Genomic DNA, 25920 nt, shown 5'->3' with positions numbered 1-25920 from the left:
GATCAGGGAACGCATGATCACATAGAATATTTGTTTTCATTTAAGTGAAATGTAACACATTATAACTATGTTTAAAAGCAGAAGCATTTCAATTAAATTCCTGTTCCAAGAGTATATGTTTGAATACAAATGGACTGTACATGTGTTGGAATCCCATTACCGGAAAAACGATTTCTACTGCTTTTTTTTTTATTGCTGAATGAATTCTGGTGTGCAGCTGCCCCATCCTGACATTTTTGGTTGCCCTGTGATCTTACTCCATAAGAGTGTATCACTGCAACACACACATACAATGTTGTTACTTCATTTCTCACAGGTGCACTATTAGACTTAAAGGTCCCATATTATGATGAACACGTTTTCTGTGGTCTCTACACCTATAAACTGGTCCTCCCTGAGCCTGTCAACTCCAGGTTGAGGAAAACAAGCGACTCCTGAATGATCTCTGCATCCACTCACTGGTACAACGGTGCTCCTACAGGCCGTTCAGATTCAGCTCTTGTTGTTACGTAACCAAAGGAGTCATTTACATAGGCCGAACTCCGCGCGATGATAGGAGAAATCTGAGAGGGGGCGTTTCGCAACACAGCGGGGAGAGTGCAGCTTGACTTACCGGTTGTGGCGCTGGGTGAATAAATCCCAGTGCGGGTGAAGCTGGAGACAATCCTCCCTTTGTCTCACGCACTTGGTGCATATTCACTGCTGCCTCCGGTCAGACAGAACCCGGGGGTGCGCCGTGCACGACGGTCTGGGTCTGGTCTCTTGCGTTTCATTTTTAATAACAATGTGCCGGCTATGGTCCGTGTTATGGTGTGTGCTAACCACTTCAAACCGGACTGCTTCAGTAATCAGGGTCAGTACAAAGCTGACTTTGCATCGACACTGACCCTCGTAAAAGGATCTGCCCCAACCATACGGGACCCATCAACTTCACCTGAGACACATAGGGGAGCCATAGCAATACATCCACGTTAACATTAGCGCATACTGGCGTTAGCGTAAGCGGCATCGTCTCCGTCTCTCTCTAAGTAGGCGATGACAGACGGACCTCATTAACATTTAAAGGTGCAGACACAGAAACAGCCTGTTCTCAGGAGAGCTCATTTGAGCAACTTTTAAACAGCTGAAATTCAGGACCACGGATGGGTTTGGGGCAATGCATATGAAAAACAGTGTTGTTGGACCTCTGACAGCTGTGTGGGATTGATGAAAAACAGTATAATATGGGATCTTTAAACTTCAAAAAAGGTTGCGAACTAGGTATTAGAAATACACAAAGATTTCAGCAAATTCAGATTAACTGACCGAAATGGTTCTTAATGGGTCTGCAAGGCTGAAACGGAATGCAACTCAACAGGCTACCATCAAAGAGAGAGAAATAGCTCCTGCATTTATAGCATTAGTCTAACCTTACTGAATACTTGAGAGGAAGTTATCGTTAAAAGAAACATCTCAGTGAGGAAGAAACTTTTTTTTCTGAAAATGCTCTCTTGTGTCTGAGGATCCATTATCCTCTTTAGTTGGTGATGTTCTCGGCCTCTCCAGTATTTCTCTCGCCTGTTTGGTTGATGTGGTTTTCAGTGAGTTGACGTCATGCTCTCCATGCGAAGCAGAACAAAGAAGCAACAAATCTCTAGACGGCTAGCCTCGGACATAAGCCTCTGTCCCTCCGACCCGCTGCACCCGGCCAGCTGAGTGTCCCACATTGCCTGCCCACTCAACAGCATATGGAAGCAAAGTGCTGCCAATGGTGGGTCATGTGTTGAAAAAGTGGAATGATAACCCAAAATGTGTGTTTATATTCTGGTCTTATTGTTGATATACACTTCCAAGTCTCATAAGGGGGGCTAAATAATTTTGAAGTTATTACTGTATATGCTTTTGACAACAGTGTTTGTGTGTTTTTTTTTTTCTTTCTTTCTTATGCAAAAATGAACAGCGGTCGCTGTCTCTGATGCTCCTTCTTCCCCTGCCACAGGGCAGACATTAGTGTCAAGCTCTCTTCAATAGAGGCATGTCATAAAAGACACATCAATAACCAGAGACGTCTCAATGTTCTCCATTGTTATTAGTCTTTAATGCGAGCAGAGGCATGATTTAATGCCGCGCACATTTTTCTCCTGCCTGCTGTTGCTTATCTGTGGAGTTTCATTAGCATACAAAGCCCTGTTTTAGTGGTGGGGGGGATTCGTGGTAGATAGCAGCCAGCCAGTTAGCTCATCTCACTAACCCCCTTTGTATGCGTTCCCCGCTGCCAGGGCTAAAGATGATGGTTGTGTGGCATGTTTGGGAGGCTCTGTCACATTAATCCTTCCCACACACCGCTCTAAACCCAGCAGTGCACGATTCCACTCAGATTCCCCCCTCCAAGAGGGTCGAAGACAACCAGCATCTGGCTAGGGAAAAGAGAAGTTGGGCAAACGTAAAAAGTCATTCAGGAATGTGTGCTTACTCAGCTGAGTGTGTGTGTGTGTGTGTGTGTGTGAGAGAGAGAGAGAGAGAGAGAGAGAGAGAGAGAGAGAGAGAGAGAGAGAGATACAGCAAGAATATAAACTCTGCTTAGATGGGCGGTTTTATTTTTGGGAAATCATTCCACGCCTTTCATAACAGGCATCTCCTCCCATTCCATCTGGGAGATGATGCTGGCTTTTTTTTTTGTATGCCACGCCTGTCATACGCTCGGGGCTGCAGTGTAAACTTGCTGCCAGGCTTAGCCTGAAAAACACATCTCTATGCAGGGGAACCGCCGCCTTCAGCAGCATGGTTGTTGTCTGCCCTCATCCTTCCAAGCATCTCCGGCATCTTCAAGCCCTTCCAGCTTTCTGCTACCTAAATGCGAAGCATCTGCAATGTCGGGGGGAAGGAGCTGCAGACACCCAGTCAACAAGCTATTCATTTTCCCTCAGCCTCGCCTCCCTAACCATGACAACTTCTTTCACACTAACCGAAACAAGGCAGCACGCACACACTCACACAAGCTGATTGAGGGCCAAGAACATTTGGCAGAATATCTCAAATTCAGACTGGAGAGCCTCCAAAATGCAAAGGAAATTTAATGTCTGACTTAATATATTTTCTCTCCCCCTGCCCCCTTACCCCCCCCCCATTCCCCATGCCAGTTGGTCAACTCGAGCCAATACAGCACCTCCCCTTTCAAGGATGCTGTTTATCATAACTGCAAGTAACACTGTGTCCATGCCAAACAGCTGCACCCACGACCCGCTATCACCTTAGGAGTGACTCGTGCCCCTTTAATTTGTAATATCCTGGCGTGATAGTGCTGTAAACTTCAAATGTCAGCTTGTGCCAAGCGCTGTAATGGCAACAGGGGAAGAGTGCTTGCGTTATGTGTGCAGACAGAGGTAGGTATTTCTAGATGTTTGAGGGTGCAGGGGGGATTAAAAAAAGGCATCCATTATAATGTGTTACCTGGCTCTGAGAGGCTATATGAGGTGTATAATGACATTTAGCGCCAGCACAGAACTGGGAATATATCTAATTACCAGGCAAATCATCAAGGAAGCCTGTGGGCTGCTTCAAAAACCGTCGGCAAACACTGCATGAAACAGCGCTCATGTAAAAAATCCCCAGATTATTCAGTTGTGTGCGATATCTGCTTACATCAACGCTGATTTTTTTCCCCTCACTCCCAAACATGTGGAGCTCACACACACACACACACACAAACAAAAAGGTTCCCCATGGCTAATGCAGCTGTTTGCTTTGATAACGTGCATTAGAGTAAGCACATCCCTGGAGGGGTAGCGCTCCGAGATCTTAGCGCTTCCATCTCCGTAGGTCACGGCACCCCATCCTTCACACTGGCAAGCCAACACTTGGACACGGAGCAAATCTGGGGCACTGTGCGTTCATGTTCGATCCTATCACGCTCGTGTACATTGTGCAGCGCTGCAAAGTTATGCCTTAGCTGGCTCGGGGCGTGAGGTGAGCGTGCCGAAGAAATAGCGGCGTGGAATGTGCGTTCTCCATCTTGATATTCACGGAAAAATTTTGACAGGCCGGCGTGCCTGCAGATTGGGGGGGCTCTGTTTGGGCGGCTGCGTAATTAGGACATCTCTGTTGACGGTGCTGAAAAGTGGCCTGCTTTTTCAACACCGCACATCTCCCCGTTCCACGCTGTGTCCCTCCACTTGATAGGTCCCCCGACATACAGTATAACCCTAGAACAAAACCCACCTAAATGAAGGCAGAGAGCCTCGGGTCGCTGGGACGTGGTAGAAAAATGCAACTCGACCTACGGTGAAGTGAAGAGAGGTGAGACTTATGCAAATAAACTAAAATGAGCCCCATTGTTATGTTAGGTGGCAAAGACGCTGTGTGGTTTAATAGTCCTGGGTTTATAGCAAGTTCTGGCTCCATGTTGTTTCCCTCGTGTGTGTGTGTGTCTGTGTGTGTGCATCCAACAGTCCACCAGCATGGGATCAGTTCAACTGGAAACTTTAAATTGTCTGTAGTTGTCACTGCGTTTCCTGGTTCACGTTTCCACCCTGCTATAGACTGACAAGCGATCCAGAGTGCTTCGAGGCTTTTTCACCTTATGCATACTGGGGTGGACTTCAGCTCCCCGTGACCTTCAGCAGCAGCAATAAGCAGGTAGAAAAACAGGTGTGAGGATATTTCCACCGATTCATAGCCGCGGGCTTAAAAACATTACCTCTGTAGATGACTGAAGACAAATCATGTTCCATCAAGTATATATGTTGAATGTTCTCCCTTCTTCTTTACTACTCCACCTTTCCCCAACCTCCATTTTTATTTTCTTGCCTTTCACTTCATCTGTTTGTGCTCTTTGAGGCCAGCAGAGAGAAGAGGCAGTTCCACAGAGAGCAGTTGTCATACATACTGTAAACTACAACATGTCTAATTGAGCTGCACAGCTCAATGCCATCCTCTTGCCAAAACCAGTCAGGAACTGCTCAATTGAACTGCGAATGGAGACCCGTGTGTGTGTGTGTGTGTGTGTGTGTGTGTGTCCGTGTGGGTGGGTGTTTGGCTGGCTTCGAAGACGAGGGATCCTGGCTGTGCTGGAATGCTCCGTGGCAAGGTCTGTCATCCTGTTGTGCTCCAGGTAATAGCTGACATTTCTTCATTTGTGCACCTAATTGCTGATTTACACTGCCTCTAATGGCATGTGAAGTCAGATCCAGACTCCGTAATGGGCAAGGGAATCCAGCCAGAAGTGTCCAAACGGCTCACTCTCCTTCTCTGTCTCCCCTCCCCGCTCTCTACCTCTCTGTCTCTTCCACTCTCCCATAGCCGGCTGACATCTTCTTTGCATCCTTTATTTATGCACTCTTTCATCATTACGGCGTCCTCCTGGCAAGATGCCAAGTCAAATTGTCACTTAAGATCAGAGATGAGTTTATCTCTCTCTCACTCTTTTCCTTACGTATTTGTATTTATTTATTTATTTGAATTATTTTTTTCTTCTTCACATCTCCCTGATCCCTTCATGGGATGACTCGTGCAGTCCCTGCATGCAGAGGCTAACAAACGGTTTGGCGATCAGTTGCCCGGAAAGAATGGAAAGCAGGCTGGTGGGAAGCGAGTCAATGGCTCGGCTTAAACTGACACTAAGCAGAATCACATCGTACACCGTTCTCCCCTCGCATTTAGTGAGGATTATGCATTTTCAGGAGATGGGACACTATGTTTTGTTTATGATTAGGGAAGCAAAGCAATGCAAAATTAATATTTTTTCTGTATGAAGTGCATCCCAATCAGGAATGCAATGACATTACTGCCTGGTTATGAGCTGGAGACAAAGAGATAGAGGGAGGGATCGGCCATTTATTACAACATGAGGCCCAAGTCATTTCCTGGAAATGAACACACACTGGGGTGTGATATATGGGATTCCTTCTTCCATGTAACCGCAATCTAAGTGTCCTTTATGATTTCATTCTAAATCCCTCGTCCTTGTGTGGTGCAACTAAACACATTAAGGCAAAATGACGGATTGGTCCCTATGAGCGTAAGGAAAGCGGGCGGAGGAGAGAATATGTATTCTCCACCCGCAGGGGTGGGGGATTGGAGACTTCCTATTAATTATAGTGAAAGGAATTCGCCCCACTGCATATTGTTAAGGTCCACTGGATGAGCAGCTGACATGGTCGCATGCATGTGCATGTGCATGTGCGCGCGATGGCTTAAGTGTCCCACTGTGGCATGCCAGTGTTGTACTAAAAGAAACTGAATTTAATGGCCTCCTTAATGAAATACCAAGGCCCTAATTAAGCCCTCTCCACATTGGTGGGGACAAGCAAGGCTCAGTCTCCGTCTCTCTCTCACCACGGGTTCCCAGAAGGCCTGTTCCAGCTCTTCCTCTCGGAATAGTTGCCTTGACACCGAAGAGCTTCCTCCAATGGTTAAATTGTGCCTGGCATGTACGGTTGTCTGTGCAAACATATGCTTGAGCAACAGGGCTTTCATAACGCAAAATCTACTGTCAGCTTCTTTCTCCTGGCACTGAACCAATACATGTCAGATTTTTTTTTTTTTTTGCTCATGAGGGACCTTTCTTAATGAGTAATATCATTTATCAGAATAATATTTGGCTCTGTGCGTTCTAATTGTATTTTTGCCGCACTCGCTCAGACATCACTCAGACTTGAGACCTTTCTTGTGCGATTCGCAACCATGCCGTCCGTGACTCATGCTTTCAAACCTTTGGACGAGGGAATGACTTTCCTAAACACGACATCAGCATGTCGAGTGAGCTGACCTTGTGAATGTTCTTCAGCAATGTGACACAGCGTGGCGACATCCAGACAAAGTGACTCTTTGAGATATTAAAGGTTTCGGACACGCATACCCCGAGTGGTCCAGCAGATAGTCATCCGTTCCTCCTCACCACAGAATGTGAATGTTTTGCAGTTGTTTGGGAAAATCTTCATATATGTATATATATATAGTAATCTGTGATAAACAGCCTCTGTGTTGTTGTTTTTTTCCTGTTCAATCGGCAGCTATGACCTTCCCTTGTGTTTAAGTGCAAACATTTGAGGAAAAAATAAGATCACCACGACACCGTTTCTCCCTCTTCTCTCCTATTTCAGTCGGCTCACTTTAATCATGTTTCTTCTGCTGGCTGTCACAAGTAAATAATGAGTAGACTGAAGATGTCTTTGATTTGCAAGGCCTTAGCCGGGTCACAGCTCAATTGGCACAGACAAGAAAAAAAAAATCAGCCTATTTGCTGAGGGCTCATTAGGAGCCTTGCAGCGTGAAGCTAGGGTCACTGGAATATATGGAGTTTTTCTCTTTTTTTTTTTAAATCCTTGATCCTGGAGATCACAAAAAATATGCTCCACCATGATGGCAAGAGAGAGGGGAACGATTTCTCCAGATGACAAATTATATGCTTTGGGCTCGGAATAAAGAGAGAGGAGGAGGGCAAATACAGACAGACGGAAGAGAGAAAGAGGGAGAAGACATAATCTATACCTGTGTGACTCCAAAGCCCGCAGACAAAAAATTCATAACGTGTCGGGCCCAGATTTTGATGCATGCTGCCCGCAGATGAGGCAGCCCGCAGATATACTGTGGGCAAGAAGGCTCTTCGATCAATGTTTCCATAGGGATATCAACATCAATGTTCGCTAGTGGCCCATATAGATGAAAAATGCATATAAATAATTTCATCTCTTCCAGCATACTGTGAGAGTGAATACAAACAACCATTAGCTGAGCAGAACCACAGGATCTGTCCTTGTTTCCTATGTTCTTGCTGTTCAAACATTCTATGTATAAGATGGCATTGCATCCCTGATAAAGTTAGCGTTATTATTAATCTCAAAAACACGGGCTGTGCTGTCTGCTATACTGATTCACATGAGCATTCAGGTCATATCACATGGAGTTTGTTTTATAGGATTAATACTGATCAATCTGCAAACAGGCTTCTTACTGGAAGAACATTTCGTGCATCATTAGGCACATCATTCCAACAGCTGTAGGAGACCCCATGCTGTGTCGACCCACAAAAAAAAGCACACAAAAAAAAGCCGCACTGTAATGCAAAGGTTGTCGGTTCCCCTTTTTGTCTGGGCTGCTAATATTGTGTATGAATAATCAAAAGGATACACAACAATGCTTTTGTTTCTAGAAGTGGAACTTCTATTCACAATGCTGTTTTTTAGAAATCGTAGTGAGGCTCTTTTCTCAAGTCGCCGACCTCTCTACAGAGCGTTTTTTCCTTTTCTTTTTTTCCCAGGGGCTTAAGCCCCCATCATTCTGGAACATCCCGCCATCTCATCCCTCTCCCTGTCCCTTCTCTGCATGATGACTTCATTACCTCGGAGATACAGGGATCCCGAGTGGTAATTATTCATAAAAAGGTGCACCTGCGAATGAATGAGAGGCATTATGCATACTGCTCCATCCTGGTAATGTATTTAGAGGTATAGTTAACACAGGGTAGCGCCGGCACACAGGTTAGGACCTGCAACGTATTATTCATATTCAGCACTATTTCAGGCAAGGTTAAATGCGGTTATAAAAGAACAAAGTGGTGATAATGGTGTCACTACAAGGGATATATGTTAATGGACACTGCTCATTTCTGTCAGAATGTCCACTTATATACAGCACTCAAGAATTGTCCTGTCAGGCTCAGCCTTTGGTTCATATATCCTTTTTGTTATTTACGGGGTTCTTGGCAGAAGCAATTTGCAGTTCAGGAGAAAATTGTCCGGTGTTTAACACTCAGTATAAATGATTCTGGACAACTTTATCATATGCATGTGAGCAACCATGAGAGGTGCGGACTAAAGTCTGGGACTTGGATTTAAGGCGTTCTGTACACTGAGACTGCTTATCAAAAGACGAACGGTCGCTGTTGTTTCATATGCTTTTCTTTGTGATTCTATAATATGTCTGAGGAAATTGTGTCTTTGCAATACCTGCATATGAGGTCCCTCGACCCTTGCTAATTGGTTAGCTTTTCGGCGTCCATGTTGCCTGGAAGCGGCGTTCTTACGACTTAACCCCTTGAATGGCAAACCTCTCATGCCCACGACTTCTCAATTCATTACCACGAGCTCTCCGGTTCCATTTGAAGGCACCAACTTATCAGTTGACTTTGGGTCAGTTATTTTTAATTGGCAGTTAACCGTCATGACACCTGCTGTCTGCTGGTAAACCATTGCAATCTGTGACAGCAGGGGGGGGGGGGGGGGGGGCTTTGAAAAGGCTGGATTACAGATAGAGAGACAGAGAAAAAGAAATTGAGACACGGGGAGTCAGGCAGAGTCAGAGGAAGCTCAGGACAGGAGGTTTGGGTTGTGACATGTTAATTGCTCCTCTGCAGCCAGGTGCAGGAGAGAGTTGTCATCCTGTAGGGTCTAAAACAGCCTGAGAGTCAACGCTCCACTCTTCACTCTACATTCAAACCTGAAGGGTACTGACACAAACAAACACACACACACACACACACACACACACACAAGCCCTGCCTGCGGTAGCATAACAACATCTGATGTTTATCATCCCAAAGGGCATCACGTCACATCGCCGGTCCGACTCACTCCAACTGATTGCAACAAACTCACCAACAGAGATGTACTTGCTGCCTGACCTTCCCATGCCACTGTTCATTTAACGTCTTTCCAGGAGCAGCAGGTGAGGTCCACAGGTGGACCTTTTTCAGAATATCTGTGTAGCTTGAATTCTTACTGCCTATAATTCCTGCCCTCCTCCCATGTTGGTACATTCAGATTCCCCCCAAGAAATATAGAAGGATTCTCGTACTGACTTTTTTTTGCAAGGCATTTAGACGGGCTATGTGGTCGTTTTTTCCAGCCCCTGGGATCTGTGAGTAAGACATTGCCATAGAGATTGTGCGAGGCAACAGGAGGGAAGTTGCGCTGCGAGGACTAGCTTTCCAAAGGTCAGACTGTCAGTGCCGGGTAGCCACTCTAATCTCCCCTGACCTGCCCTTCGATAGCGCAACATTATCTCCATTAGTGTCTACAAAAGCAGCACTCCATTTCTGTATGCGGGCATGTCCATATCTGTATGCGCATATGTTTTTGTGCGTCACCCGATCGTGTACATTTGCCTCTGTGTGTGTCTGTGTGAGAAACTGGCAGGGTTTCTCCCAACTGGCATCTTGCCCGGCAATGGGACAAAGGCTCTGACAAGCAAGGCAATGGCAGCCAAAGGTAATAGCCAAGGGTAACTCCATGAGTACTGGAGTCATGGAGGCAGTTCAGTGACCAGGCAAAAAAAAAAAAAAAAAAAGCAAACGCAGAAGAGCCTGTAAGTGGCCAGTAAAAGCGGCCCAGGTCCACGACTGCTTCTTGTTGAGAGGGCCTTTAATTGGTTTAGAACCCGTGTCATCACCACTTAAGAGTGATTTAAGATATGCCTTCACAGCCCAATGGCTACGCACACTAAGTGGAGGGGTGGCGAGGACCGAACCCCAGGATCATGACCAGGTTTAAATGGAAGATTGTTTGATATAATGAGGTATGGCTGGTCTCCGGAGGGAACGCTGCAGTAGATGGCACATTATCTATGACTGCTTTTCAGACCTCTATTCCCAATGAGCTCTGAGCAAGGCAAAGGCAGTCCAGGACGTTTCCTCCACTTGAAAACCCTCAGTTCTGCCTTTTTCTCTCTCTTTATTTCCTCTCTTGTGTATGCCGTGCCTGAGAAGAGATGAATTGTAGTAAGAGACGTTGACCTCGCTTCCCTCTAATGTTAATGAGATATAAAGTGCAAGGGGAACTATTCAGTCGCACACTTCACCATCGCTTGTTGAGGCAGTTGGAGTCAATTTGTGAACCCTTACAGTTTTTATTTTGGTGTGTTTTTTTTTAAATGTTTTATTTCGTAGTATCTGACCTCCGCTCTCTACTCCTCGCTGAACACATCACAGTGGGAGCATCCCATTGTACAACCGTGTCATTACCAACACCCAAAATGTGGAGGAGGCAAAGTAGAAAGGACTATTTTTTTAATTTTTTAAACATGTTCAACTGCATCTCTCAAAGTGTTTTACCTGCAAAGCAAATGAACATTTGCAAAAGCAAAGCTGATATCAAATTAGAACAATGGGAAAAGCTAGAGAGAATATCATGTGGGGTTTTAGAGGTAGCGGTAGGAGGAGTGTGGGGGTTCAAAGCTGAATTATGGCCCCGGGCGATGCTGTCGGCAAAAGAAAGTTCAAGAGGTGTGGAAAAAAAGGTGAGGACTATTCTCGGGAAGAAAAAACAGGGTTTCTTAAGGCTTCAGTCTGGTAACCGGGATGCTGAGTTGGATGTGGCAAAGTGCCCCAGGGGAGGCCAGGAGCACTGAGAGACGGTAACCTAAGATGAGAGGTACCTGAACTCCTGCACCAGCCCGCTCCTATGATCGACTGAACACTATTATATAGGCTTCTGTGTTCGCTCGCTGATCGCTCCCCAACAGTGGCCAAGGGGAGCGATCCTCGCAGTCTCGCCGGTCGGGATAGGCAACGGTCAAGCAGTGAATTTAACTCCTTTTAGTCCTCGCTGCCTTTGAAAACGTATATTTAGTTTTCTGGATTAAAAAGTCCCTTTTTGTTTGCACAGAGGAAGATTCATAGTGTCCGTTGAAGGCAGAACATTTCATGAAAAAATGCTTTTGAGGTGAAGTGCCCTACCGTTCTCTTGAATACGGTGTATTTATTTCCATGTTTGATAAACAACATTTCATATAAATGGATCTGTTTAAAATATCCCCATGATTCCAAAGAGAAAATGATAAAAGTAAAGAGGAGCATTTTCAATTAGTTTTTAGGCTTTCTGCCCATACAGTTTCAGGCGAGGCTTTTTTCTATCATTACCCCCCCATTTATATTACTGCCTTAAGTCCCCTAAATCCTACGACTACTGCATCTCGCGCAGCTGTGCACTTTTTATGGCACTTGCTAATGTACTGTAAATGACATAAAATATGACAAGCTTAGTTTTTTGCCAGCTCTTGCTTTATATCATTTTTTCCCCCTCCTTTACACCATTATGAATTCCCATTTATTTATTTGAAGGCAGGTGTGATTTTATGTCCTCTGCATGGCTGTAAAGTGCTACTTTGAAATGCAAATGAAGCTTTGATTGAGAGATTTTCGCAGGAAGGGTGTTGTGAATCAGGTGGTGGCATGAAAGCAAGTCCAAGGGGAGATGTTTTGCTGTCCCATTTAGGGCTCGGTGATGTACTATCGGAAACCGCACGAACTCGCAGAGGACGCTCTAGGACGACGCCGTTGAGCTCCGAACTCGAGTGTCACCCGTGACGTACACGGAGTTTGCAGGAAATCGTATCACCCGGCGCTCTCGCCGTAAACCGAGCCTCTTGTGAAAGCCGAGTTCCCGTTCCAAAACACACTACAGCTTCCCACCTTTTTTTTTCTGACCACTTTAAAGACATTGCCTTCAGCTTTTTTGAAAATAATATTATTTTTTTTTGTCCATTTAAGGGCAGATTTCAAAGAAAGGCTTTGAGAATCCAAATGAAATTACAGGGCAGAGTGTCTGCTTATTGCCGTATATGCACTTAAAGGTAGAGTGTATACTTGAAAGGTAATGGCTTTCTGCAGTCAAGTATTATGGTGGCTCCCACACTGAAATGGATCTTTACTCCTGTCTTGACAGAGCCCTCTTAGTGAGGTGTGGCGTAATGTAGTTCCGACTCGGGCCTCTTAAATCGTGTCAGTGGTATCCTGCACACCTTGATAAAGCTTCTTTTTCCCCCTCCCTTGTCTTGTAACAACATCCCACTCTTTCTGACAGCTACTGTAGCTAGCAGGAATCTGACTCTCATCTCTCCACACACACACACACACACACACACACACACACGCATGGCTCTCACCACTTTCTCCACCAAAAAGCCTCCCCCCCCGACTAATGTAACAGAAAGCGCTCTTAGCGATGGACATGCATTTGGATAATCCAAAGTGTATTACACTCATCCTCATCACCTGCGTTTATGTGTAAAGCTGCTGACACCTCACAACCTGCTAACCAGGCGGGTTAAGTAAAATACTCTCTCCTGGAACAACGGCGGCTGTCATTAAAGCGCCACCGCTATGTGACGATGGTGACGCCGATCAATCACCACATCTAACTGAGATGATATTTTGTTTGTTTAATTAGGCAGCGTGTGATGAATGCATGAGCATTTTGAGCTGAGAGTCTGACGTGCAGATGAAGGCAGACATTCTGGATCACCACATTAATCCCACTTTTACCGGATAAAATATATTACGAAATCAGACGACCAAGGACACTTAGCACTCGCATGCATGGGAGACATTTTCATTCCTAACACACCTCACTGGACAAAAGGGAAGGTAGAGCTCCTTATTGCAACATTTATGAGCATTTATGGTAAAGGCAGGATGTCTGAGTCGCCTGTAATGGCTATAGCCGAGCCACTGACGTCGTGATTTAACCCGGCACTTTGGCAGTGGCGAGCCGCTCCTCCGAATCAAGGCTAAGTGGCGGATTCATCAGTGCCCTGTCGAGATAAAACACTCGCCCGGCGGTGACACGCGGAGATGAGGCCCCTGATTGGGACAAATACATCTCTCTGGTGTCAGCTCTCATTCACCGGTCTGAGTCAGGCTGCAAGAAAAGACAAATGTTTTGATTAGGGGTCTCTCTCAATGTCACAGCAGCCGGGCGCAGAAGAATGAGATGAGGCTCGTCTCCAAGGGAAGCAAATAGTTGAACACGATGAGAGGGAAATGGTTGCCTCCACTGTCTGGAGGGTGTCGAATGGGGATTTTATGAGTCAGAGAAAGCTCGGCGAGAACATTCCCTTTTAATGAGACCTTTTACATTTTTTTTCCCGGGGACGGTTTTTCGATTTCTGCTCGGCGATTGTTAAAATGCAGAATGTAATGAATAAAATACTTCAGGAAAAAAAGTAGCACTGACACTGGTTATGTTAGTTACTGTTAATGTGGTGGAGGGTTATGGCTATGACGTTTGTGAGAAATATCCCGTTTACCGCTGCGATTTGCTGTGATTGAGACTCGTCCTCATCCTTACAGTGCTTTTGTTATTATCAAGAGACTTTTGATTGTGAGTGAAGACACACGAGTCAGTGTTGATCTATTTCATTGCAGATAATTATAAGACCATTAATCACTGGAAGTGGATAATTATAAATCCATTGCAACTGAAGGAATTGAGCATTAACTGCCGCGTCCCTTGAGAAATGTTAGGAACAGGGCTCTCATCCTTTTCTCTGTATCGTTCTATCTACTTTAATCCATCGAAGCCAACAGAAAATGGGAAATGTGTCAAATTAAGCCATCTCGGACAGAACTTTGCATCGGAGAAATAAAAGTGATTTGGCAATGTTTTCACTTCTATCCATGTGCCTGGCTGTCTGTCGGCTCCCATCTTTCCACCAAGCAGAATGCTTCCTGTAATTTAAATACTAGATTTAAACGCTACAGTATAGAGAATCACATTTTACACAGAGCTGTTATCTTGCATCTTAATCCACATCACATAACCTGCATGTCGGCTTATTCTACATTCAGCTAATTATGTCAGCCACACCTTGTTAGCCCCGTGCCCATACATCGCTAAAATACAACCAAGTGCCTTTTTGTATGGTGACCATTAAATGAAAAAAGCAACAATAAAAAATGTAAATCAATAACATGTATATTTACACCCCTTTTATCTTCCCCTAGTATAACTGTGACTTGAACCATTTCACTAGTAGATGTCTGTATCATGGGATTCTTATTTGATCACAATGTTACCACTATTAGACACAGTTTATAATTAAATCGGTATATTAAGGCTGTTGTATAATTAACAATTAAGGAGCCTTGGGAGGTGGGTAATATTCCAAGACAAAAAATCAGTATTTCCAAGTTTAAAGTCATGTATATTTGAGAAGAAAAGGGTCATAAAGCCACAAGAAAAAGAAAATTGGATATTCTCTGAGATTAAAGTAGCACATTTACAAAATCATCATCATGAATCTACTAGCAATGAAGTTCAGACAGCCGCTGTTACCACAGTTTTGCATTTCTTTCTCGTAAATTCATGACTTTATAATATCTCAATACTTTTCTCCTAAATTTGCCACTTCAGGTTCAGAGAATATCCATTTTTTTAAATATAATAACTGTTTATTCAACTCTCAGGATATAACCTCTTCACCAGTTCTGTACTTCTTTTAATTAATGTTTATTTTATACATGTATTTATTTGACCTACAATGGCTCTAATATGCCATTGTACATGATGGTGAAAAAGAGACAAAATATAACAAAGCTGGTAAATAAAACTGTGGGTTTTGGGTTTTATTCCAAATCTGTCCTGAAACCAATACCTTAAATGTTGAAGGCATTACAACTTGTAACCAACTCTTTTGACTTATTAAAACCTTTATAAGAATTGGACACCTTTCCTAAGTCTCTCTGGCACGGAGCTACATTCCTTCTGGCTTTCTTTTCCAAAGGCTTTGATCTATCTCTTGATTTAATCTCAGTCAAAGAGAGACTCGCTCCAAGTCTTGAAAGTCAAGGTACACTTTTATCTTGTCAGCCCTACAATATATGAGTTATGGCTGGACAAAAGGAAGCTTAATGTGGCTTTCTGTGCCTGTGACATATCATGTAATGGAAAAATGGGTCTCTCCCTCAAAATATATATGAAATGCCCTATTGGACAGAGGCCTTCTCTACACCGCATCCATCAAATCAGCCACCTGAGTCTGTTTCAAATGCTCATCATTCCTTAATGAACATGATCAATCCCAATGTGGGCTTCACTTTGAACACCCTTCAAGGCCACCCCCCCTCCCCCCCCTGCACGAACACATTCCCTTTGCTATATAATAAAGTGTGTTGAAATCATGCACTCTGCAAACACTCAAGTGTCCATGTGTCGGCAGAGACAATAGCGAGGCTGGCCTTGAGCGCTGAAAACAAACAGTCAAACAAATGCTCCAGTGATGGAAAAAAAGCACTGAGCGGGCAGGAGGCGACGGCGTGGTGAAAGTTTACAAAGGCAGGACGTAATGAGGGAGCAGAGAAACAGAAGGGCTCCTTCCTATTCAATCAGGCCCCATCTGAAGACCCAAACTGCTTCCTCTCTCCTCCATCTCCCTTGCTCATTTGCATCTCTTTTATGGCCCCCCCCACACTTCCTATAATGCAAAAGTCCAAAGCTCAAAAAAAAAAAAAAAAAGTAGCGAGTCGCTCCATTTCCCCCACACTTTTTTTTTTAATCAATACCAGCCAGGGGAGGAGGGTTATGTGGCGTTCAGTTACATTTATGCTAACTAGAATATCTGAACGTTCTCTTTGAACTATAGTTACCTTGGAAACCAGCCCACAGGAGTTGCTGCTTTATAACAGTAATTACAATCAGTGGCCAGACGAGGTCTTGTATTTCCCAGAACAAAGCACACATACATCCAGTGAGTGGACTACTTTGTGTGTTTTAATTTCACACTATTTGGACTTCTCAGAGGCCGACGACCTTGAGCACTTTCATTAAAAGCGTTCTCTTTTTATCCTCGAGTTAAAAACAGATTTGCTTGTGTACCGCTCTGGATTTCGGAAGGTGGCTGAGAATCCCTTCGGCATCTCATGATCTCTCGATGACCTTTGGACCCGAAGGCATTTGAAATGCCAGAAAAGATGCATCGACGAGGGATTTAATAAACTGTTTGCGGCCCCTGATATCCCAGTTTCTGACTGTCCACGGAATCTCACATCTTCGAGCCGTGCGGCTGATGATAAAGCGAGTGCCTGCGAGGCCTTCCTGCTGTTGCCATTTGTAATTTTTCGGAGTCATCATCGGAGGCGATCTGTCTTGATTATGCCTTGGCAACTGTCATGCTCCACTAATGCACATTGTGAAAGGGGGCATAAATACGTCTCGCAGCAGCACTGATGTTTATCTTCCCTGCTTGGTGAATTTGCCTTCCCACAGACAAATCTTACTAATAACGGCAGCCATCTCGCAGCATAGAGGGGCTTGGTGTATTTGCAGTCTGCAGACAACGGTGTTTGTTTTACAAGTAGACGGGCAGGGGGGAAAAAAGAAAAAGGATTTGAAGATTCTGATGGGAAGACAGATTGAAAGCAATACACGTCTCCTCTAATGGGCTTGATAGGGCTTTATGAAATATTCATTATCGGTAACTATTGTTGTAACATTGCCGGCTGCATCTCAGGGATTACAATTTTTGTATTAATGTAGTGGCCTGCCTAATAAAAGCCTTGTTTCTCTGAGAAAGAGGGCAAAACCTTGGTGAAAGCAGGTTGAAAAAATGTAAAAAGCCAGCATCTGACGAAAAGCAAAAAATACATTTTATTACAGTGAATACACATACCACCCAGAGCAGCATGAATAGTATTTAAACTATTTGAGGCTTTGTAATTCGCAGTTGCTTCTATCTGCGTAGGTTTTCCATGGTCGTATGTAATTTCCTCTTTTCAAAACACACGGAAGACGATACCTATCAGAATGACACATTGAATTGATATTGTGAATACATTTGATTATAAAACACGCCTTCTTCCATGTCGAACATTTGCAGTAATATGCATTACAATTTCAGAAAAGTGGCGCCTGCTCCTGCGCTTGCAACAGCCGTGTTAGGAGGCGTTCTCTGACCTGTTCCTGTTTTCTGGTATTAGATTCTGGTGGTCAAAGGTCATTGTGATCTCACAAAACACGTTTTTGGTCAAAAATGAATTAGCCAATTATGATAATTCCACACTAATGTTAAATTTTAATGATGAAGTGATGACATTTTGGACAGACATGGACGTAAACTGCCATTGTATTTAAAAAAACTTTTACAGGATGGAACTAATCCGAAACTGACTTTCGCCAACATAGACGGGAGTCATATAACCGCAGGCAAGATAGAGTCCTTTGTCCTTTTGTGGTTTTTATGGATTGATGATTCCCACAGCAGTATGCTTCACTGACGGCATCACATTAATGAGCATGCTGCAGATAATTAAAGTGCACAAATCACGGCCATTAGACCTATGGTGAGAATGAGAGAACGCATGCTGCAGTGGCCTGCTTATGACTAATAAGCATCTTGTGACGGATGAAAAGAAAGTGTGTCACTGCTTCGGAGGAGTCGGGGTTCTGGCGGGAGAGATTGATAGGCTGCGCACGGCAATCGGCTACTTTCAGTCACAGTTCAGAGAGGTTTTTTTTATATTGACCTGTAGGGTAGAAAAGACACCGCTGGAGTCCTTTCACAAGTGTTAAGTGATTCTTTGCTAGAGTGTGAGTTGGCTCATGTGCATGGTTAATGTACCTTTTCTGGTTCCTGTGGGGTGCATTTCCTATGTGCGGTCCAAAAAAATGGACTATCGTGGACCCCTGCAGGGCCAGTGTGTGATATTTTTCATTTGGCTTAAGTCCCTGTGGTCATTGCAATAGGGTCTATAAGCACACCTAGATTTAGTCTCTGAATCCACACCTTCATCAAAAGCAGCTATATGTCACCTATGGCAACGCTACCAGTGGATTAGAGGATAAAAGTCCCACCTGTGTCTCATTTTAACATGACCACCTTGGCCTGTTTACCATTTTAAAAATTACAGCAGCAATGTCCGAAAAAACAAACTATGGTCATTGGCTTCCAAACAATACAAACAACCAAATCAGCCACAACTCTTTATTCCGAAGCCCTGTGGTTTCTAATTTACTGGCATTCAACGCCCAGGCTAGAGGGGGTAATAGTTTTTGATCCTGATCCTGGTCTAAGCTTTGTGTGTGTGGCCACATACCGCACATGCAGCATGCTGATTATTCCTCTGAAGTGGGCTGGATGTGTGTCCGTAACGGTAATTTCCAGGGCTGATTGGCAAAGAGCGATGAAATTGGGGGCAGTTAGCTCTGAGGGGAAAATAGTGCTAGAGTGTGTGGAAATGCAGCAGCCGTCCAATGGTAAACAAATTATCTGAAGTGAAATGACAACATTAGGTGATGCAAAGTGCCATATCCACGCTGTGAATATCTTTAACTACCTGCTTTTTTTTCTCCACCATCAACAACCGGGCAGTCGTAATCAAAAGATCTCTGGCCTCACTTTTAGGGCATTCATTCAGACCAGACCAAAAACACTTAGGGTTAGGCAACAAAACCACTTAGGTTATAGAGATTATTGGATTATTTGGATTTTTAAAGTGAACTTGACACTGTAAATCGGTATGGGACACATGAGACAAGAACACGGGTCTCCTGGTTGAAAGACCTGTGTTTGTACTCTTGTTGAATTTCTTGTTCTTGTTGTTCTCGATGCTCAGATCGAAACATAATAACGTTGTAACATTGTCACAATCTGCAGCGTGTCTTAAAGGAAAGGTGGCTGTTAGATAACGGGCGGATTAACTCCTATGAAAGATTTGAGCAAAAGCACACAGCTCAATTTTGTAAATCCAAAGTGCCAAAGTAAAACATTTCTCTCTCTCATTGTTACTAATCTTCCCAGACATTATGTTGGAACAAACCAAGCAGCTTTCATCATTTGAAGTTCTATTCATAGTGCAAGTTTGGCTGTTGCCAAGTGAGAAACAGGGGGGGAAAAAAAGGTGTTCCTCCTGTGTGTCTGCACAGTTACAGAACATCACTCCCCAAGTCGAAACTCATTTGTCTCATCGCAAATTGACATGTCTAGACAGTCTTTTCATTTTTGTTCCTATTAAAAACTATAAACTCTTTAGTGAACCCCTTTATGCTTAATAAAGCATTATTGACTTGATCACAATTACCTTCCTCCCCTATTACTAAATGAAGGTGCTTGATTCCTAATTCAGTATTTTTGTCATGAATATTTCATTAATAATTGAGGGGGCGGGAGTTGCATTCACTCCGTTGCATGGGCATGCCTGTCAGAGAATAAAGAAGAGGTCGATTAGAGATGTGTGCTGTTTTGTTGCCCAGTGAAGGATAAATGTGGCAGATGTGACGGAGATTTATTTGGGTGCAGTGGGGATGGGTGAATGAATGGAGCCACCTTGATGTAAGCCCCAGCCTCCTCGAACACATCACCTCATCTCTTTACTACCGTGGCCCTATGAAGATTCAGCCAGGCTTTAAATTGAATGAAGGAGGTCACTTTTTAACTGCTCAAGCTGGTGTCAGTTAAGTCTTTGATTCTCGCTATCACAGGCGCATTTTAATAGCCCTTCTAGGACATCAATCTTGGAATGGCAGCGGGAGAAGCTTTTTTCCAAAAACGTGCTGAGATAATTTTCAAAATGATGCAGAGGTAGGACAAAGTCTCAATTCAAGACGCTTATATCTGAAATGTGTAATTGAACTGGCAGCCCTTGTTTGAGATGCGTTTTAGCATCTTATTTAATTTATAGTTGGTCACTATGCTTATTGTGTGCGCCTTCTATGCTCTTTAGCAACCTTGGTACTTGTAGCAGCCGTGTTCTCCAGCATCGGTGAAGATCCCAGAGCAACAGATCCTACATTTCCCATAACGCATCTTAATTCTGTCGTGTGTTAGATCGTACGACATCGTTAGGCTTCTTTTTTCTTTCAGACTTTGGAAAGCTCCCTCCTGACTGTCTCCCCAGGCTGAGTACTTCCCAATGTGGAGTAAACTGATCTCAGAAAGAAAAAAAAAAGGGAGTGCAGTTCAAGTGAAGCGTGTCACATGTGCGGAGACCTGCGATGTAGATGAGTACAGTTAATTAATACTTTTGTGAGGGCTGTTTAAGAAGGCAGATATTTGTTTACAACTGTTTCAGGGCAAATGTGATGTGGAATCAACATGAACTCGTGCTGGAAATTATATGGGGAAAAAACAAGTCGAGGTGAGGAGTCCTTATGAGGGGGGACGCGAAGATGTATGTTGAAGGAAGTATGCAGGCACGTGTGCTGCCAATGGGAACATCCCTCCAGTGTTAAATCAATTACAGCACAGGCCGAAACCGTTAAATCAGACGTGACTTGAGCAGATACAAGATTTCCTGGCATTTACATTGTTTTTTTTTTGTTTTTTTTCCTTTCTCCGGGAACATGCCAAGAGATCTGTCGAGTGGTTGTCTATATGTTAGCGTGCTTCGTCTGCATGCTGACTGTGGAGCAGCGGAGATAAGCTCCTCACATGGGAACGCAGTCGGGGCTGAACAAAGCCGTCTAGGTTTGAAGGGCAATGCAGATTGTGAGGTATCGTCTCACCTCGCCACCTAGACCCACGTGGAGAGGCTGTTATGTTCTTTAAGGTAGAGCACATTGTGTTTTTCTTCTTCCTGATGGCTTAGCAATATATTAAAATGAGGTAGAATTGTGTGCGTGTGCGTGTAGGGCCTGAATTAATATGAAAACTTCTGCTTACATCTCTCGCCATATCTATCTCTAACAAGCCATCCATCACTTGGAATTCAGTTCAAGGCAGGGCAAAAAAATGACTAGTGGGGGATTCTAATGGCATTTTCCAACTAAATTAAAATCAGTTCCTCGTAAGACAATAATCTTTTCTCAGGCACGGTTTTGAAATCGTAGAACAAAGCTCATCAATTTCTTTGTCTGCAATGGGATAAGTCGTTTCCTCTGACTATGAAAACCGAGCATACAAAGAGCTGCGGAAGATGATACGAAGATGTTGTTAGATGAAAAACACGCGTTCTCCGATTGTAATACACGACATGTTATTCTTCTATCAACTTTTTATTTGTATATGATTAAGTGAAACAAAAAAAAAGCCCATTTCAACATAATAGGAATGCACACTCTGGTTTGAATGTGTGCCTGTGCTCGGGCCGCTTCATGAATCAAGGAGAGAGAGACAGAAATACGCTGTTCAAGCAAAAAAAAGAAAAAAATAGGCATTCTGATCCAAATGGCAGAACTTAGAAGTTTAAAAATAAGAAATAGGTGCGAACAAAACTGTCTCGGTAAAGTGCGAGAGACGAAGTAACACTTTTAAACCTCCCAAATCGGAGTGTGACTGTACGAATGCATGTCACCGTGTGTGTGTGTGTGTAGTCTTCGGATGACAGGCAGCCCGTCGGTGTTTATGACTTCAAATCGCTACCACTCTGTGCCCCTCCACTCTGATCCACGACGCCACCCCTCTCCACCCTTCCCCATTAACACACCCCGCATCCCTAATGGAGTTCACCGCGTACCACTTTCCGCCTGAACACCGGCAGACGAGTGTGGCTAATAGCAGTCGCACAGTCGGGATACACGGGTGCGAGTGCGCCTTAATGTACGCCACTAGAGCGGGCGTTGGCAGACGGGGCCGTGTTATCTGCCGTGGCGCGTGAGAGCCGGGCCCCATCCGCGCGGTGACATCCTTCATAAATGAAGCAAGCTGAGTGGGTGACGGCTGTCTCTTAGCCCGCACTTTCAGTACCCGTTGCTGCTGCTGACACCTCTGATGCGTTTACAGTAGCTTGTCTCCGTATCATGAATAGTAAAAGAATGTGCCACGTTTGTATAACACCCTTTAGGGTTACTTTTCAACACGAGTTTGACAAGGGGTTTGAGTGAAATTGGTGGGAATGGGTGCACGGTACACTTCTCTTCATTTTCCCCTCCGCTCAGCGCTCGAGACGTTGGAAGCAGGTCCTTGTAATGGCGTGCTTAGCCCCCTGTTTGACCCCAGATTTCTCATGCCGTCTTCCACTGGTTGTTATTCAAATGATGTCATGATGTAAATGGGTCAGACCTAACCTCGTTCCTTCTTTTGTTCCAAAGGGGCGGAGGCCATGTTTTCCCAGCAGCCACAGGACCTGGTGGTGGTGGCGGGTCAGCCTGTGACGTTACCATGCACCATCCCCGGTTACCACGGCGTTGTCCTGTGGATCAAAGATGGCTTGGCGCTGGGAGTTGGCAGAGACCTTGCTGGTAAGTAACAGCAGTTATCCCCCCTTGAGTGTATCATCCCTGCATTTCTCCATTATCATCAGTTTCCCCCGATTAATTACACTCGCTGCTATAACTGTCATATTCCAACGGCCGCCTTTTGTTATCTAAAGCCCCCACATGGCAACATCCTACCCTCTTGTCAAATATATCACTCCACCGACAGTTGAAAGAGCTCTCATAAAAGAGTGTTACAACAGAAGTGTTGCATTACACGTGTTATGTGAAACATCAATATGTATATCACTCAACGGAATAATAAAACAATTTCTCTCTCCGTGTCGGATGCAAGACCTAAATCTCTGATACTTTGTGTTTTGGCGGAGAAGCAAAAAAAAAAAGAAAAAAGAATGAAATGTGAAATCAATAGTGGCACTGGTGCTTCAGGCTGCTAAATGGCTTTTTGAAGAGTAGCTGGCATCCTCTAATTACATTGCACCTCATGTTTAATTGCCTTAATTGTTTAATTTGGAGGAAAAGTGAGTACTGCACTGTCATTTAGTAGCCTGTTGTTTCGCCAATAGAAGCTTTATGTATATGCATGACCTTGATGCATTTCAAGACAGCGCATCACTCCTCTAAAGTTATGCCAAATATACATTTGCAACCTTTTTGAAGTAAAAATTCATAAAAGTGTAGTACGCATGCATCACAATGAGCATTGGATTCTTCTGATACAGAGTTCCATTTCATCTGTACGCAGCTCTCTGTGCACAGTATTATGCTTTATTCTAAGGGCACAGCATTTTCTTTAGAGTAATTGAGGTTTTCAGCAAAAAAAATCCAACTGCTGCCATTATTACAAACACAAAAGTCTCTTTTGATCCTTTTAGTTCTTCTGCCCTCTGACCTTTGACAAGTGGAGGACCTCCCTGTCACTGATTTGGTCTGTAATTAAACCTCAGTGGCTGACAGAGCCCCGGTAAAGCCATCCCATTCTCTCTTCGGGTTCTTATCAGGCCCAGGGGAGACTGGGAGGTTGGAGTAAACAATGGTCCTCGAGTCTCCTTTTGAAGAAAAAAAAAAAACGAGGCGGCAGAGTCCTCATGATTGCCTGAGATAGAAAGAGGAAAAAAGGAAGGGAGAGTGAGTGCTATTATATTTAGGGTCAGGCTGGAGCGGAGATGTAGAGTTAGTTTTATCCGCTTCCATTTTTTTGTTTGAAAGTGGCAGTCGACGCATTTTTTTTATGTTGTTGTTGCCGTTTCCACTTTAACAAGATGTGACAATCAAGATGAAATCTCTTCAGTGACGGACAAAGAAACAGGAAGGAATAGAACAGAGAAAACGCAGAGAAGGACGGGTCACGACACCCAAGGCGACTACAGGATATGAACCTTTAACAACGTGTCTGTGAAGCGTTTGGCAGTCATGGACACGACGCTGTGGCCCTGCCGCTCTCTAAAAGCATATTCTTCTCAGTATTTGGCTGAATAAACAGTGTCAGGATATAGAGTTGGAGTGATCATTCTCCAGTTTGTATGAGGAGGAATAGCCGACCTGCCTGGAGAAGATAGGTCACTAAAAATCAACAGTACGATGCAAACGGGGAGGCTGAGTGCTGAGTTCAATTGAGATAGATGACACTTTTTTTCCCAAATAAAGAGCTCCACAGCTGTCCTTTTTATCACTCCTGCCTGCATGAACAAACGATGCATGCGGCGGGCCAGAAGAGTGATGGTACAGCTCACCGCAAGATGTACACAATGAAAGGAAAGTGGCAGCTGTATACATAAAAGGTGCGACGAATCAAATGCCGCGCGGCGCATTTCCATAATATAGGTCTGCTCGGCTATTCATGGCAAGGAGCTGCATCTGCAACGGTGTTCTCCGCCCGGGACCTGCTTCCCCCGTTCACAGGGGCGGTGATTAAAACCCAGAGAACGCTTTCACTCATTCAGCGAGACAAAAGCCCATGATTCCTATCCGTCGGCGAATTTACACCCGTTCGTTCCCTTCACGTGTCTCGCGTTAAAAGCAACACACCGACGTGAGAGGGTGTTTGCTCTATGTTATGATGGGGACGACAGACAAAGGCTATAAGTGAATTCTCCCAAGCGTCAGTATAGATGGAGATGGAAGTGTTTGTATACGCCACGCACTTGGGATGGAGGACAGCGAGCTGTTGAGAAGACATTCCAGCGGCTCGCAGGTGTCACTCTCACCTCCTATGAGAGCAAATTAATGGCTGGTCACCTGCACAGCTGCAGCTCGCCAGCTCTGATCCCCTGGTGGTTACACTGTGTGAAACACGATCTAGGCGAATGCTATAAATCACCTCAGGTGTCTGAATACATACGTGCACACACGCGTGCACGTGCAGCATTGATTCAGCCTCAATAAACCCCCCCTCTGATGGATTCATTACTTTTTAATGGGCCTTTTTAACATTGTTTGCTTCTGGCAACACATTGTGTCGTTGAATTTGGCCAAGACCCGAGATCATTGGCCCGTTGTAGGTACACATCACTTGTGCAGAGGCGATCAATGGTCACGTGCGCGCCAGTGTAATTTTAGTCGTATTGACAAAAACACAGCGCAGTACATCTCGTCTTTTTGAAAACGAGATCATAATATTGGTAGCTACTATCCGCCGCAACCGCTAATTACTTTTTCCCCTTTTGGATGAGACTGGAACAGAGCCACAACCTGGCACAGCAGAATTATTCTTAGTTTGCCAGAGGCTCAGATGAGGTAATTGCCCAGATCATCTGTTTTTGTAACACAAATATACGTGGCTTGCATTGCAACAATTAAAACGAGCAAAAAAAAACTAAAAAAATGGGGCTGAGCATTTCTAGGGCTGAGTCAACTCAAGGTCACATCATCCAGAACTGTAATAATCATTACCCCTATGGTCCGCATCAGCGTATTGCCTTGGATCTCATCAATGAACATAACATTGAAGCAAAACGGTTCTCCGGGTGACCTTGTGCACATAATGATGATGCGTCCTCTATTTTAAGCATTATCCCCGAACATGAAATGGCAGAAAGATCTTTTCAGCCGGTGGTTATTAATGGTTTTAATGGAAGCT

The 25920-nt window shown here is 44.3% G+C and overlaps 1 protein-coding gene across 3 annotated transcripts in view; it reads left to right on the top strand.

The window, feature by feature from the left end:
• kirrel3b (kirre like nephrin family adhesion molecule 3b) overlaps positions 1-25920 on the top strand; it is a 144173-nt gene that overhangs the window by 64946 nt on the left and 53307 nt on the right. For all 3 annotated transcript variants that reach the window (XM_084020209.1, XM_084020211.1, XM_084020210.1), the window contains exon 2: positions 22716-22865. In XM_084020209.1, the coding sequence (XP_083876335.1) occupies positions 22716-22865 (150 nt within the window). The remainder of the gene's footprint in view (positions 1-22715; positions 22866-25920) is intronic.

This window comes from Eutrigla gurnardus (genome assembly GCF_963514095.1).
Source record: "Eutrigla gurnardus genome assembly, chromosome: 10".
Lineage (NCBI taxonomy): Eukaryota > Metazoa > Chordata > Actinopteri > Perciformes > Triglidae > Eutrigla > Eutrigla gurnardus.
Note: the sequence above shows the minus strand (reverse complement) of the source record. Positions and strands in the feature narration are given on the sequence as shown.